At 40.7% G+C, this 16,107-nt stretch overlaps 5 protein-coding genes across 5 annotated transcripts; 3 read left to right on the top strand and 2 right to left on the bottom strand.

Moving 5' to 3' along the window:
* Window positions 1-3,505: 3,505 nt before the first annotated feature.
* On the bottom strand, window positions 3,506-4,563 carry ATC70_003570 (uncharacterized protein; the record flags this gene model as incomplete). Its single annotated transcript, XM_064822927.1, has 2 exons — window positions 3,506-4,103; window positions 4,187-4,563. The coding sequence occupies 2 exons, from the start codon at window positions 4,561-4,563 to the stop codon at window positions 3,506-3,508; spliced, it is 975 nt and encodes a 324-aa protein (XP_064679527.1).
* Window positions 4,564-5,637: 1,074 nt separating this feature from the next.
* Window positions 5,638-7,479, top strand: ATC70_003569 (uncharacterized protein; the record flags this gene model as incomplete). Its single annotated transcript, XM_064822926.1, has 3 exons — window positions 5,638-5,850; window positions 5,914-6,229; window positions 6,287-7,479. The coding sequence occupies 3 exons, from the start codon at window positions 5,638-5,640 to the stop codon at window positions 7,477-7,479; spliced, it is 1,722 nt and encodes a 573-aa protein (XP_064679526.1).
* A 149-nt stretch (window positions 7,480-7,628) lies between these two features.
* HEM13_1 (Coproporphyrinogen-III oxidase) lies at window positions 7,629-10,262 on the top strand (the record flags this gene model as incomplete). Its single annotated transcript, XM_064822925.1, has 9 exons — window positions 7,629-7,774; window positions 7,833-7,959; window positions 8,023-8,157; window positions 8,214-8,624; window positions 8,683-8,878; window positions 8,943-9,172; window positions 9,224-9,544; window positions 9,602-9,711; window positions 9,767-10,262. 9 exons carry the CDS (start codon window positions 7,629-7,631, stop codon window positions 10,260-10,262), a joined length of 2,172 nt encoding a protein of 723 aa, XP_064679525.1.
* A 2,428-nt stretch (window positions 10,263-12,690) lies between these two features.
* On the bottom strand, window positions 12,691-14,619 carry ATC70_003567 (uncharacterized protein; the record flags this gene model as incomplete). Its single annotated transcript, XM_064822924.1, has 1 exon — window positions 12,691-14,619. The coding sequence occupies one exon, from the start codon at window positions 14,617-14,619 to the stop codon at window positions 12,691-12,693; it is 1,929 nt and encodes a 642-aa protein (XP_064679524.1).
* A 680-nt stretch (window positions 14,620-15,299) lies between these two features.
* On the top strand, window positions 15,300-16,098 carry ATC70_003566 (uncharacterized protein; the record flags this gene model as incomplete). The annotated part of the gene is made up of 3 exons (XM_064822923.1): window positions 15,300-15,332; window positions 15,389-15,916; window positions 15,973-16,098. 3 exons carry the CDS (start codon window positions 15,300-15,302, stop codon window positions 16,096-16,098), a joined length of 687 nt encoding a protein of 228 aa, XP_064679523.1.
* Between the last annotated feature and the right edge of the window lie 9 nt (window positions 16,099-16,107).

Genomic DNA, 16,107 nt, shown 5'->3' with positions numbered 1-16,107 from the left:
CCATCTTGGCGTTTTAGCTGTGCCCTATGAAGTCATTTGCGTCAAATAATGCACACATTGATTGGCTGTTGCTTAAATTGATTAAGCTTTTTTAGCCTCTTCATCAATAGAGTCAGCTTAAATTTATAGTTTCTCAGGTACACAGGATTAAATTTGCCTTTTTAATATATATCCCGTGAATTTAAAAGCCTATATGAGGTGAATTTGTTTATTTTAAATATATACTAGCCATATCCTTTCAAAATTTAATAGTATTGAGAGTCAGAACAAAGGTGAATAAAACCACCGGCGAAGCCGGCAATGGGGGAGGGACTCAGCCCCTCCACCAAGAACATAATAATGCATCTAATTCAACACACTTGATAACATTGATTTATAGGGGAGGTTTACCTTACCCAAGCAAAGGTTTAAAGCCTATGACAATTAAGCATCTAATCCAACATTGGGTAACATTGAGTTATGGGGGGGGGGGGTTACCGTAGCAAATCAAAAGTGCAAAGCCATGGTAATCAGGCGTCTAATCCAATATCTGGTAATATTGATCTATATGAGGGCTTGATCGCAGCGAAGCGAAGGTTCAAAACGATAGCATTCAGCAGCAAATTAGGTTTTTTATTTCCATTGTAAATAAGCTTACCAGCAACATATCGCCTTCAAAATTTGCATGAATCAGCTCTACCGAAATCAATATGCCTCCTGTTCGAATCAGAAGTTGCACAGGCTGCACAACTGCCCTTCCAGTAAATTACAGCTACCAAAGATGTGATTTATGCCGTGTAAATAAACTCTATAAAGCAATACATAACCAAATTGGACAGTTTTCGAGCCTTCATATCTTGACATATAGACCTTTCTGAGCCACTGGAATAACGTCAAGCAATTGTACTTGAGTAGTAGTAACTTCCTGACACCTTTGCTCAACTTTTTGGGCCAAAAAAAAATATGGCCAAAAATCGACCTAAAAGCATGAGGTTCCCCTCATGGTTTTCATCGAAAATCAAACGATCGCGTTTTTCACCTTGAAAATGAAGACTTTTGTTATGGTATATATCAAATCAGAATGTTTCTCTCAACCCAAAGCAACTTCTGAAACCATTTTTATGAGGTCTTTATATGCAGAATTTCAACATTTTGGCCAAAGACCTTATTTCATATTTTACCAAATTGCTCAATAAGTTCAGTCAAAACATCTATTTTACTTAGCACCATTAGAAGCGCCTTGAAAAATATTTCAAGGATGCATTAGGAAGCATCGGATGATTACCACAGTTCATATAGTCGAATAACTTAGAACAGATTAAAGAAGTCTACGAAAGACGAAATTTGGCCAATCTTGAACAGAAAAAAACAAGCTGATTTTGAATGAGCTTTGGCGGCGGCGGCGGGCGGCGCTGCTGCTGACTGGCCGAAATACCTTTCTGATGATGCCAATAATGATTGCGATGCTGATTAAATGGGGATTATGGATTCGAAATGACAACCGCTTAGATTGAGTACTTTTTTTTTTATTTGCGTTTGTTGGGAGATTTTCCCTATAAAGGTGTCTTTTGCAATGACAATCTCTCAAAAAAGTCGCTGTAGATCTGATAGAAGACCTGTATTTACACATAGCCAGCTTATGTTGCCATCTTGATAATTCTACTACCAAAAAAATATGGTACGAACAGAGAATGTGTTGTATAAATGTTGCATAAAACTTGAACTCTCTTTCAAATCATTTCAATAGTAGCCTTCTTTTGATATCAGTGTATAAGCAAAGAGAGGTGCTAGGGGAGGAGGAGCTGATATCTCCCTCTCCTGACTCGGATATAACCTTTCTTTTACTATTAATTGTTTGTTCTAAATCTACTTGACATACCAGATTTTTATTATCTTTAATTTAAAATGTCTTTGGCGAGAGCCCGCAGGGCGATGCCGTCATCGAGCATAGGGAGATAGATTGGCTAGTACTCAAATACGCGATAAATAATACTAAATATAAACCGGATAGTGAGTAGATCAACCTGCCCTGTATTTACAGTTGACATGATCCAGCATCTAAATTTTGCTTTCAAATGTCTGATCTGTTCCATAAAAAACAGTCTTTACAAGAGAAGAAGAAGGAGGTAAACCCGAGTAAGATGGAATGCGTCAAGAGGAAATTATTAGAGATGCTATTTTTGATCTAGATCCCTATTATTAGTATTCTGCATGAATCATTCATAATCCCCATCGCTAGAGAAGCGGCATAATTGTCACTGCAACCTTTTGTTTGAATGTTTTTGTGATTTGGTAATTCAATGGTTCATCATTTTGAATCGTAAAGCTGGCAATTTAAATTATCATGCAGGCTATGGCTGATCCACCGTTGAGCTACTTTACAGCGATTAAATATCCGCTCTGAGCTTAAAGCGGCTGCGGCAGTTCTGATCAGAATCGACTTAAATCGACATCGTTTCACCTATTTGGGTAAATTACACACAATTTGCCAAAGTTAATGACCTAACCCCCTTTATGCTTTGATGTTGAGCTTTTCGAGACGAATCGAATGGTGCTACTTCTTCTTCACTTTTTCACCAAAAGTAATGCGTAATTTTGGATAGACTGAAATGGCGTTTTTCGAGAGCATGTCGAGTTTTTACATACCAACTTCATGTGAAACCTAGTTGGCACACTGGACAAGACCTGTAGAAGAATTTTGATATTAGTAATACCATATACAAAAATGCTGTTTTTGATGCGAAAAATGCGATCAATTAAAATTGATGGATTTATCCTTGCTAGACCTCATCCAAAATCTCGAAATTTTGACCATATTTTTTGTCCCAGGGAAAATTGAGAAAAGGCATCAGTCAACAAGTACTGGGTGAAAGCAATCGTTTGGTGCCGTTTTAGCGTTCTAAAACAGCTTCCAACGCAAGAAACTGCCACTGGAACATACCCAATTTTTGCTGTGTTTTGCATAATGCCGAGTGGCAACAAGTAGTGCAAGCGTGCTATCTGACTTCATAGGCATTATTTCCATTGACATAGACGTGGAGCATTCAAGAAGAGCCAACTAGGCACGTAGGTAATACTGATAAGTTTAAAAGTCTAAATTAGAATAATGTTCAATGAGGCTAACTGTGATTTAATGTGATAGATAAAGGCAATTGATTGCAAGAACTGTCGTCGTGTAGTATATCTCTCATCAAAGCAATGCAAAGGTAGAAAAGTGCACAAAGCGTAGAAGTGCTCGTATTTCACATATGAATGCTTCTTTGTTTTTTTTCACGCTAGCATAATTTGTATTTTCATCCTAATAATGAGCACAATTTGGTTCTTACAGAACAGGGTAGTAACTCGAATATAGCTGCTTTCATCTATTAATTTTATTAAATTCGCACACTCTTATAAGAGCTACATTAAATCATTACTGTGATCTACACGTTATCAAAAATAAGGAGGAGGAGGAGGGGGGGGGAATTGTGGTGTTTGTAAATGATGACACTTTAAGAGTAAGGGTATATAAAGGGTGATTCATGATTTATATGCTGAATCGTTTAAGGACTTGAGGTTTAGGTGATTTGCAGTATTTGTTGTACAAGTCATCCGCTGATGGAGAATTGGAACATACTTCTAGTGTATTGTTGAATATAACACTTTTGTTGGATAGATTAGATGAACGACGACGAAGCATTCTTTCTCCTTTGTTGTCGAATGAAACAATAATGGGGTCGACTGGTGTCATGATGCCACTGAGGCTACTGCCATTACCGCTGCTGCTGTTGTTGGTTGTGATGCTCTGATTATCCCAATGAATGACCTCTTCTTGTTGCTGATGATGATGATGATTTGTAGGCAGCTGAACCAAGCATTCCGTGCGTTGAGCATCTCGATACCATTTCTGTCTTCTAGTACAAATGCCTAATCCGATGGATTGAACAGCCCATTGTTTCCAGTGCCAATTTCCATATTCCCAACCACCCTTGTCTGTGGTCGCATCTTGATATCTCGACCATTCGGGATCTACCCAAGTCCATGATACAATCTTTTGTTGATTGGTGTCTGGTAATGTGCTTGTTGTCTTTGGTGGCAAACAAAAATTGTTGATAGAAGGTGCTGCTTCTAAATGAGCATCCGTCCTGATAAAAAAAAAAGATACAATAAGAATATAAACAAAAAAAAAACATAAGCACATCATCTGTGTAAATACATAAACACATACCAAACTGCACGGTCTTGTGGTAGTAAAAGGTTGCTCCAGCCAGTAGGAAACCACCAACGTTGATGGTGATATAGTTCAAACCGATATCGCCTTTGGTTTTCTGCTGGCTCCTCTTTCATGCAATGGTTGGCATCGGTGGTAGTGGTGTTCTTGGCCATGGCGTACGAAATCAGGGGTAAAATAGCACGGACACAGGCCATTTGAATTGGCTGTACCCACGGACTATGAGCACACATGATCATCACCAAAGCAAACCATATCAATGAACTCAAATGGATTTGTTGTTGCTGCAAAAGAATGATCCATCCCGCATACACTATCGTAAATAAACATGACACACCGACACAAATAAACGAGCGTGTCTTTTCGGAAGCCATAGAGTAGTAGAAATGATATACACTGCATAGAGCATCACTTTGTTGCATCCGATTTTTCATAGTTGTCAGAAAGCAGATTGTATCACGGATCTCCATCAGATCATACACCAGTGCCAATTCGTCTTTATTGTGTTGCTGTGAGTGCTGGTTGTCTACTAGTCGTCGCTGCAGGTATATTTCAAGCATGAAGAGTATGCATGGCAAGCTGTAGAGTAAGTAGTGTTGTATTGATCTGACCAGGATGAGTGATATCAAGCATACGAAAGAGTATGTTTTCTCGTTGCCTTTCCATTGCAGAACCCTCAGAAGCACTGCAATAGAATGTATTATTGGTTGTAGGTCTATTAAGAGGTCAATGTGTTGTAGACGTGTTGATGACATTGGGTGTGTTGCTGACGAAACAGCAGCAGAAAAAGTAGACGAAAAGACAAAAGAAAGAGACATGATTGCCATGATATCAGCACCTTTTTAAATAACTGCTCATCTCACGTGGGGTTTACTGTACAAGTAAACAAAGATCCAAACGAACCAGAGCCCTTAATTTGCACCATCAGTTTAAGGATGTTCATGTACGTTGATGTCAATATCAGATATGAAAGGCTGGAGGATATGTCTTTTTACGCTGAAGCTACTTTCATATCACTTCATGGTATACAGCAGCACTCTTCTATCTAAACGAAACATCAATTAAACTAAATATAATCGTTATTGTCATTGACTGATCATTCAGAGCAAGATGTGTTATGCTGGTGTGTGTGTGTGTGTGTGTGTTACAAACACTGCGACTTGATGAGATGCTGCTGATGAACAGCATCTCCTTCCAACAGAAAAGTCTTTTTAAGCTTCTCTTGATGAATATAAACAAACCATATCGTTACGTTGGCAACGGGACATTCTTCAAGTGTAGAAGATAAAGGGCACACAGTATGTAGAATACAATGCGCATCACACACCTAAATTCCTAGCAGTGTCGCATTTGAAAGATCCACATCCTGAGTTCCAAATCAAAGAAGAAAGAGGCATCACCCTCGCACATGGAAACATTCCTTTTCCTCGTCTCCACATTCACACTCAATGACAGCACTGCTTCGATTCAAACAATCGATAGCAAAGCAGCTTTCAAAGCAAACTGCATGTAGCCCACAAAAGCTGTTGACATTCATGCGACCTACAAAATCCAGGAGAGATGGCCATATATCCATATCTCTCCCCAAGCTGAACACATCGCTTGCCACACCCGTTGCCACCGAACAGTTAGACGCATGGTCAAAAGTGATAGCAGACAAGGTAAGCAAACCCAATCCGTGCTGGCAACAACTGCTGTATTCAGATACTAACTGGGAATTTCAGTTTGTACCTAACGAATACATTCAACAAGCCAGCCAGAAAGGATCGAGCCTCTATTTTAAATTTGATGAAACCAACTTTATCAAGCACGTACTGCAGCAAGTGTACCAGGAGAAGGAGACGTATGGATGGTCTCACATAGTAAAGCCTGCAGACAAGACAGTGTTGATTGACTACAGTTCGCCAAACATTGCAAAGCCATTTCATGCAGGCCATTTACGAAGCACCATCATTGGCAACTTTACGAAAAGGATACACGAGGCATTAGGATATCATGTTATTGGCATCAATTATTTGGGCGACTGGGGCAAACAATATGGTAAGCAGCAGTGCTGCTTGTTTACGCTATTTTGCTAACGTACACAAAAATCGTTAGGGCTGCTGGCAGTGGGGTTTGAGAAATATGGAGATCAAGCCAAATTGAGATCAGATCCCATTCATCATTTATACCAAGTCTATGTCAAGATCAATGCAGAAGCAAAGTTAGACAAAGAGATTGACAGGCAGGCAAACGAATACTTTAGAAGGATGGAGCAAGGGGATGCAGACGCATTGAAGCAGTGGAAGCAATTTCGAGATTTGAGCATTCAGTCATACGCATCGATATACAAGAGACTCAACGTGCAATTCGAAGTCTATTCAGGGGAGTCACAGGTGAATCCGTATATTGCTAAAGCACACAATCAATTGAGCAGCTCGCACCTATTGATGCGCACAGAGGACGGCGCATTGGCTGTGGACCTGGAAAAATACGACTTGGGGACGGCCGTGGTGCAGAGAGCAGACGGCACCTCACTGTACATGACGCGAGACCTGGCTAGCATTCTGATGAGACGAGAGAAATACCCCTTCCAGAAAGCAATCTACGTGGTGGGGAGTGAGCAAGCAGGCTACTTTAAGCAGCTGTTCCAAATCTCCAATCTCATGATACACACACATCAAGATTTGCAGCATGTGGGCTTTGGAAGGATCAAGGGCATGTCCACACGAAAGGGTACCGTCGTGTTTCTGCAGGATATCTTGGACACGGCCAAGGAAAAGATCATGGATTACATGAAGCAAAGCAAAGAAAAGAGCCAATTGAGCGATATAGATACAGTGGCAGATCAGCTGGCCATGTCTGCCATTCTCATTCAAGACATGAAGTCCAAGCGAAGCAAGGATTACGAGTTTTCATGGGATCGCATGACGGATGCCAGAGGTGATACGGGTGTGTTTTTGCAGTATGCACATGCTAGAGCGTGTGGCATTGAACGGAAATCAGGCATTGCAATCGATCCACACTGCGATTTTAGCATCTTGAAAGAAAAGGAAGCTGTTCAACTGGCGCAATCCATTGCACAATTTCCTGACATAGTGGAATCAGCGTTTGCCACTTTGGAGCCATGCACCATTGTCAACTACCTGTTCAAATTATCGCATGCAACCAGTGCTGCCAGTGCTTCTTTGAGAGTGAAGGACATGGATACAGATGTCTCTAAGGCGCGCATGCTGCTGTTCTGGTCTGCTAGAGCTACATTAAAGAACGGATTGCATTTGCTAGGCATCCAGCCTATAGAACACATGTAGAATAAAGCCCACTCTTCATAGACATCTTTCGCCAACGCGCGCGACTGCCTATTGTGACCTTGTGGATGCGTTTGATTCAATTTTTTTCTCGGTCAAATGTGCAAACGCGTTACAGTTTTTTTTCTTCTTTCACCTCTAGATATTAGAAAATGGCCAGTTTAGGTTGGGATCAAGGACAAGTGTACTCTACATCAGTGCTTCCCGGAGAAGAACAGGTTGATTCCTTCTCTGAGACCACTGCTCTGTTTTTTGACTTTATTCAGACATTCCGTCTCGGCAACAATTACATTTACAGGTGCGTTATGTGTGTGCCTGAAATTTGGCAGTGCCATCTTATTGAATCCAACCTGTAGAGAACAATTGTCGCAGAACCTGTTGACAAAGCAATACTACATTGAAGTCGATATCAACCATCTCATCAGTTTTAATGCCGATCTCGCCAACAAGCTCACCACCACACCAGCAGATTACCTGCCAAGAGTAAGATAGCCTCCTTTCCATTGTATGGCATGCCACGTTGTCAATTAACAAGGGTTGTGTTAGTTTGAAACTGCTGTCAAAGACAGTGCAAAGAGAATCCTGTTTTCCAATCCCAATACTGTCAGCAACCTGGATGTGCCTGATTGCCAAGTAACTCTCAAATCCACAGCCAATGTCATCCAAATCCGTGATTTAAATGTAAGAAAGTGCGTTGCGTCTCTTGGACTACATCTTGTATTGACGCTTCCTCATAGTCTGATTACATTGGAAAACTGGTTCGTATCCCCGGTATCGTCATTGGTGCCTCTACCCTCAGTTCAAGAGCCACTCAAGTCACTGCCATGTGTAGATCTTGTCGCAGCATCAAAATCATCCCCGTAACTGGTGGTTTTTCATCCATTGTTCTGCCTAGAACATGTGACAGTATGGGCGTCAATGGCGAACGCAATGATTGCCCTATGGATCCTTTTGTGATTATGCATGACAAGTGTAAGTTTGTGGATTCTCAAGTCATCAAGTTGCAAGAAGCCCCTGATATGGTGCCTGTTGGTGACCTTCCTCGCCACACCATCTTGAATGCGGATCGTTGGTTGACAAACCGTGTTGTGCCTGGTATGAGAGCTGTGGTCATGGGTATCTATTCCATCTTCCAGAGCAAATCTGCTGTAAGTTTGGTGATCGCTTGCATTGCTACATGTCAAAATGGTCCTAACATTGTACTAGAAATCAACCGGCGCTGCTGCTGTCAGAACACCTTATATCAGAATTGTCGGTCTTCAAGTAGATCAGCACAACAACGGACGTGGTAAACCTCATTTCACAGACGCAGAGGAGGAGGAATATATCAGAATGTCTCGTCAGCCTGATTTATACGAAACATTTGCTCGTAGTTTGGCACCGTCTATCTTTGGCAACATGGGTAAAGTAGAGGAGAAAGGACACATAGAATGATTCAGCCACTCACCGTGCAATACATACGATAGATATCAAAAAGGCCATTACTTGTTTGCTGTTCAGTGGATCCAAAAAGATTTTACCCGATGGCATGCGATTGAGAGGTGACATCAGTGTGCTGTTGTTGGGTGATCCAGGTACCGCCAAATCACAACTGCTTAAATTCACAGAAAAAGTGGCACCCATTGCTGTCTATACGTCTGGTAAGGGTAGTAGTGCTGCCGGTTTAACTGCTTCGGTTATTCGTGATCCTGCCTCTGTAAGTAGACATTAGCCCCAGTATGGCTGTAGACTCATAGCATTGGATTAGCGTGATTTTTACTTGGAAGGTGGTGCCATGGTTTTGGCAGATGGCGGTGTCGTATGTATTGATGAGTTTGACAAGATGCGTGATGAGGATCGTGTTGCTATTCACGAAGCTATGGAACAGCAGACCATTTCTATTGCCAAAGCAGGAATCACCACTATTCTCAATTCTCGTACTTCTGTGCTTGCTGCTGCCAATCCAGTGTTTGGTCGTTATGATGACATGAAGAGTGCTGGTGAGAATATCGATTTCCAAACCACTATTTTGTCTCGTTTCGATATGATTTTCATCGTCAAGGATGACCATAATGAGAGCCGTGATATGGTAAGTCGTTGGGAACGAGGGATGCACTAAGAATGTGAGTATTCAATGATCCATTAGTCCATCGCCAGACATGTTCTGAATGTCCACATGAACAGACAAACACAGGACGCTGTGATGGGAGAAATCGATTTGGAAAAGATGAAGGCATACATCAACTATTGTAAAGCGTGAGTAGCCCGTGTTGGATCATTAGCAACCACAAATACTCAATGTTTTCCATAGTAAATGTGCACCTCGTTTGACAGCAGCAGCAGCCACTAAATTAAGTAGTCATTTTGTCTCTATTCGCAAGGAAATGAAGGACACAGAAAGAGACACAGAAGTGAGATCCACTATTCCCATCACCATCAGACAGTTGGAAGCCATTATCCGTATTTCCGAATCATTAGCAAAGATGACCCTGTCTCCCTACGCCAATGAACAGCACGTCGATGAAGCCATTCGTCTTTTCAAGTACTCTACTTTGGATGCCATCTCCAACGGTGGTGCTGACGGTATGACGCGTAGCGACATCATGTCTGAAGTGCAGCTCATTGAAAAGGATATTCAAAAACGTTTGCCTGTGGGTTCTCAAGTGCCCTATGCTAAACTCAAGGATCATTATCTGCGTGATGGCTTCTCTGAAGCTGCATTCTCCAGAGCAATGACCATTCTTGCCCGTAGAGACATGTTGGCTCTTAGAGCTCAAGGCAAAATGGTTCTTCGACAAGGTTTCTAAACTACACTATTATACGCATTATATTTCATTCTCTTTTCTTTCTTTTATCTGTGAATACTCTCTTTCTTTCTCTTTTTAATTATTTTTACACCCATTTAAACCATAATAAATTTATCATGTTATGATATTGATTTCTTTACACCTTACTCGCTTAATTATTTAACAATCTACATGGCAACTGAAAATCTATCAAGTCTCTAAAGTAGGCATGTATGAATCCTGAAAAAAAAAAAAAAAAAAAAAAAAAAAAAAAAAGGTCTTCTGCTCGAAATTGTCTTATTTCCAAAATTATCCATCGCTTCTAATCAATATCACGCCTTCCAATCTAAAATACAACTACACTATCGTTTCCCTCGTAAAAATTCGTTATACTAGCTTGCTACTTTCAAAGCTCTAGCATTTATATTTCAAAACTTGATGTTGGATGATGGCCAAAGCTTTGTAATCGGCAATACTTTTGTACATCCAGGGTTTGACATGTGTTAAAAGATAGCAACCCATAAAATTGAAACATGTTGAAAATCAATGATAAATAACGCATTTTTGGCAGGGCAATGGGTGCTGGGACAACCTGGTACTTAATTTACTGCTGTACTATTATACAAGTTTTCTTACATGATGGATATAAAAGACATTCTCACATGAATTTGTTTAATTGATGCTAAATCAAATAATCGCACCTTATCTTATACTTTTGAATAAAGAAGGGCTTGAATTGTATCTACTTGAATACCTTTTTATTACAAACACACAATCATTATAAATGACAGATCAATAGGAAATCAACTAGTTGTTGTAACCCTTTGCTGTTTCGACCCCTGACCCAATCAAAACGCTTGAAAACTAAGTGCTAGAAATTTGACCGCTTGCTACAAGGCAGCAAAGGCATGATGAGAGTTAGCAATTTTCACTACAAGGTTCACCAACATCTTCCTTATTGATCTGTCACTTGCCATTAAGAAGTTGTACTTAACAAAAGTAGCAAATTTTGCGTTCCAATTGAGCCTCCCACTAAAGCAACGGTATTTAAAGTTCGAATAGCCCAGTTTTCATACTGCTCTGGATGAGAATCCATAATTATCTGAACTCGTGCAATCTCAAAGTCCAGCAATTCTGATGGTAACGCTGCTTTCCGGCTAAATCAAACTTGGGGAAGAATTTGAAGGAGAATCTAATGATACCAGTTTCAAGTGTGTTGGTCTAATCTATTAAATTGATTTCCGATGGAATAGTTTCTATTTTTTGGTTGCTTTTGACAGATTACGAAGCTTTTGTCATCAGAACTCTACTTGTAATACCTTTTATAGTATAGAGCAAACAAAATACTATCGAACGAGTTTTTGGTCGAAGCTTTGGCATGATTCTATCATGAGATATTGACAATTTGATGCTCACCACAAAATTGTCACTCATATTTTTCCTTTGCTATCACAGAACACTTTGTATTATCTGTGAAACTAACTCTTATGCGATGCTCCACATTCGTATACAAGTAGATAGTTCATATACGGGCAGGTAGTATACTGGTATTACCCCTTTCTAGTCAAAAGTGTGCTGAATACAGCAAAATCTGAGTGCATTTGAGCAGTGATTTCTCGCGTTCAAGGTCGTTTTACATAGTCAGAATAGCACCAAACAACTGAACTCATTTAGGAGTTACTTGCTGACATCTTTGCTCAACTTTTTGGGGACCAAAAAAAAACATGGCCAAAAATCGACCAAAAAGCACGAGGTACCCCTCATGGTTTTCATCGAAAATCAAACGATCGCATTTTTCATCGCGATAACAAAGACTTTTACTATGGTATGTATTAAATCAAATGTTTCTGTCTATCTAACGTAACCACTGAAATCATCTTTGTGGGATCTTGATATGTAAAATCTCGACTTTTTGGCTAGAAACCTCTTTTTGTATTTTCATAATTTATTCAAGAATTTTATTCAAAACATATAACTTACTTGGTACCATTGGATGCGCCTTGAAAAGCACTCCAAGAAAGATTAAAGAAGCATGGGATGATCATTGTACTTATATAGTCGAATCTGACAGAATAGTTCAATCGAGTCGAAAGTCATCCAGATTTGGCCAATCTGGAACAGTCTATGAGTCTGAGCTAGAATTAATTTTGGCGGCTGGTGGTGTAGCCTGACAAACTCAATGTCCCTCTAATCATGAACGCAATACTAATAGATGCTTTTTGAAGCTAATAGAGAGTAGGTGGCAAATTGCATAGTACGATGCCTAGCTATACTATTTTCTCTTGAAGCCTTGCAACTGACAACGCCAGCCTACCGAAATATAAGCACAATTTCTTTTTTGAGGCGTCGAAAGGGTCTAGGGATGATAAATTTATTATGTTATAATTTTTTATACCTATTATTACTGTTGTTGTTATTCTACTGTATATACAAAAGACAGTGATAAGCATTAGGTTGTCAGAGAAAGATCGGTACTATTATACATTTCTACAAGCTTTGGATATACGCTGTTAAATATGTTCCAGCATACTTCAATACGCGCTGGTTCAAACATGTAGAAATTCAGTTCAACGGGTGGATCCATGTGGATATGATGGGACACCTGAATACGGTCTCCACTTGGTTTTTCGACTGTGATACCCAGCCCTTCTTCGTCGTCAACATCTTCCTCATCATTCAGGTAGAAAGAGTTAGTATTTGCATAAGTGGTGATGTTTCCCTCTTTGGGCCGCAATTCTGGGTGCCTTTGGTATAATACATGGAAGGCTTCATCAATGGTATGTCTTGCCCTGAACGAAATATTGACTTGAATAGGTGCGTCTTCCTTGATGAAAACTTCGTACAGTCGAATGACATCAGGGTACAGTTTGTAGGGAATAGGAATCGACATGAATTTGTGATACATCACTTGGTTCTTGTTGTTGGCAAAGTTATCGTCCTCCTTTTCAGAGGCATCATCGCTGTCTTCTTTATTACCGTTGTGAACGAGAGGCGTTGACATGTGCGCAATAAGTGGTATCGTAGGCGACTTTTTAGCCAAGGAGTTTATCCAGTTCTTGGAAGAGCTGCTGTGGTTTGGATTGTCCATATGTAGCACAAATTCATTCTTGAACTTCTCTTCTAATTTAAGGTACTTTTCGTAAAATATCACATTTTCAGAGCTGAAATCACGGATAGCCAAGTCTTGCAGTTGATGCATCATTTCTGGATTAGCCAGCGTTCGCTCCAGTGATTCCATAGAGAGTTCGGGTATAATCGACGCAGCTGTCATGGCTTCCTCCCTGTCCATTTGTTTCGTTAATGATTCACAGTGCAGTAACCGCTGTAGCCTACACATTGTCTTTCTGTACTTGCACTGGCATCGAATCCAACACTTGTTTTCCATAAGGATGTAGACAACAATGGGGAACACAACAGAGCAAAAGTGGGCAGTGATGGTGAAAAGGATGACCCAGTTGGCTGGCCCAAATGACTTGCTGACATAGATGGAAAGTGCTTCATAATCGTAAGCGTTGAGTACAAACCACACGAGATACAATACGAAGAAGGGTATCCCCACAAAGGCATCCACCCATAATTCTGTGCGAATGCCATGCGAGTCCGAGTTGTTTCTGAGATACCACAGCATGAAGGGAACCATGATAGCGATAAAGAAACCATACAATGTCACCAATAACGTAGAGCCCCATCGGACATAACACACGCCGTACGCCTGCATGGCCGTCAATTCAGATGGAATTGTGATTATCAGGATGACAAGTACGGACAACAGATAGATGCAGTAGGGCCACACCATAAGGTACTTATTTTTTCGAGTTCTCTTGAGATACCACTGATAATCAGCATCATTGATGCATGTCAATCTCTCTGCAGTCGTCATCCGCAGGTACTTGACCTTCAGCTGATTGAATCGAAACAAGTATCGCAGACGATAAGCTCTTACTGTGAAAGCAAAGATCCAAGTATAGAATCCGCAAACAACACCCCACAGCACCAATTGACAGCCCACATCATTGTTAAATGCTTGCGTGAGGAACATGCAGGTACTGAACACGAGATGGCCAAAGGCACCCAGTGTCGTTGCTGAGACTGACCGCTTCTTAATGGACTGACGCTTCCGTATTTTTCGAAGCTCATTGGGGGACAAGTCGTCATTGCAAACAACGGTTGTTGGTCCAGCAGCACAATAGATGAATATCACTGTGGTCACAATGACAAAGAAGGCATTGAACACTGCAGCACCCAAGTAGATACGGGATGCAATGCGTCTCCTTCTGTCAAAGCTACACTGTTCAAGGCCATCTTCTGTAGTGTTGTAGTAGTGAATCAGAATGTCTTGATCTTGACAGTCGTATAACGGCTCTGTACAATAGTACATGTTGGTAGAAAATGACAGCAATATCCTATGAATAGAAATTAGTTGGCCTGCTGTGATTTAAGGTTAATAGTACTGCTGCTACACATTACTGCTCAAACTAGGATATATAGGATTGACGGATGATAAAAGAAAGGAAAGACAAAGATAATACCCGATAAGAGGGAAAAATGAGCATCCTTCAAATCGCATAAAGAGACTCTTCCATTGGATCAGTCTTTTTGGCCCCCAATGCAAAACGTGCCCGATCTCTCACGGACATGGTGCTCTAATGAGCATATGCTTACCTAACCAGCTCGCTGTATTTAGCAAGAGATCCAATGGAAATGTCCCTGACATTCCATTTGACATGTTTACTATACAAATCTATGATATCGAGATCTGCTGTTGCTCAGCTGGTGCAAAATAATGATGGCTTTAACTGCCTTTGGGAACAATCGAATACGTCTGTTGGTATATCAACGACTTTCCAAGTGTCAATATGTTTCAAATCAATATCTATATAGTGGTGAATTCCAAGCGACTTCTCTTGTGTAATGCTTATTTACGGATGAGCAATTTACTACTGCATGTTCTTTCTCATCCACCATGAGTTTGTGACTCGGCAGAGAGGCTACCTACTTGATGGAAAGCACCATTTCAGAGCATTTTGATCTTTTGATAAAACTCCCACTACATTTATTATGGCTTACATTACACACTGCATCTTTGACATGGTAATATCCATAACGAGTACTAGCAACAGGCACTAACAAGCAATGCAACAATGCAGGATGGCCTTTTGTTAGACACTGAACGTGTCTATACTGAAGTTACGCAACAAATTCTAGACAAGTATGCAGACGGCGTCAAGTTTACTTGGGAAGTCAAGAGCCAACTCATGGGCCGTTCTGGAAATGAATCAGCTACCATGGTGGTCGAGACATACAAACTGCCCATGTCTGTCAAAGAGTACTTGGAAATTACAGCCATCATTCAAGAAGACTTGTTCCCTCATGCCAAGCTGCTTCCTGGCGTTGAAAAGCTGATTCGTCATTTACATGCTCACGATATTCCTATCGCAGTAGCTACTTCATCGACTCGCGCCAAGTTTGAACTAAAGACATCTTTAAATAAGGAACTCTTTGAGTTGTTCGATGTCATTATCTGTGGCGATGATGCTGATATCAAGAATGCCAAACCCTCGCCTGACTTGTTCTTGGCTGCTCAAAAGCACTTTGGAAACCCTCCTGCCGAGAATTGCCTAGTGTTTGAGGATGCTGTCAACGGTGTTGAAGCAGCTTTGAATGCCCAGATGAATGCAAGTAGTGTGTGTATATGCGTATGGATTGTGTTGACTGATGTTTTATTATGTAGGTGGTTTGGATTCCTGATGAGAATATCAAGGCTCTCACTGGGGACAAGGATCATGGTGCTACTTTGGTCATTAGCTCCATGGCTGATTTCGTTCCTGAAGCCTTTTCGCTTCCATCTTACAAATAAAGTATGTGA

Source organism: Mucor velutinosus (genome assembly GCF_035048745.1).
Source record: "Mucor velutinosus strain NIH1002 chromosome Unknown tig00000165, whole genome shotgun sequence".
Classification (NCBI taxonomy): domain Eukaryota; kingdom Fungi; phylum Mucoromycota; class Mucoromycetes; order Mucorales; family Mucoraceae; genus Mucor; species Mucor velutinosus.
This window is presented reverse-complemented; position numbering and strand designations above follow the sequence as displayed.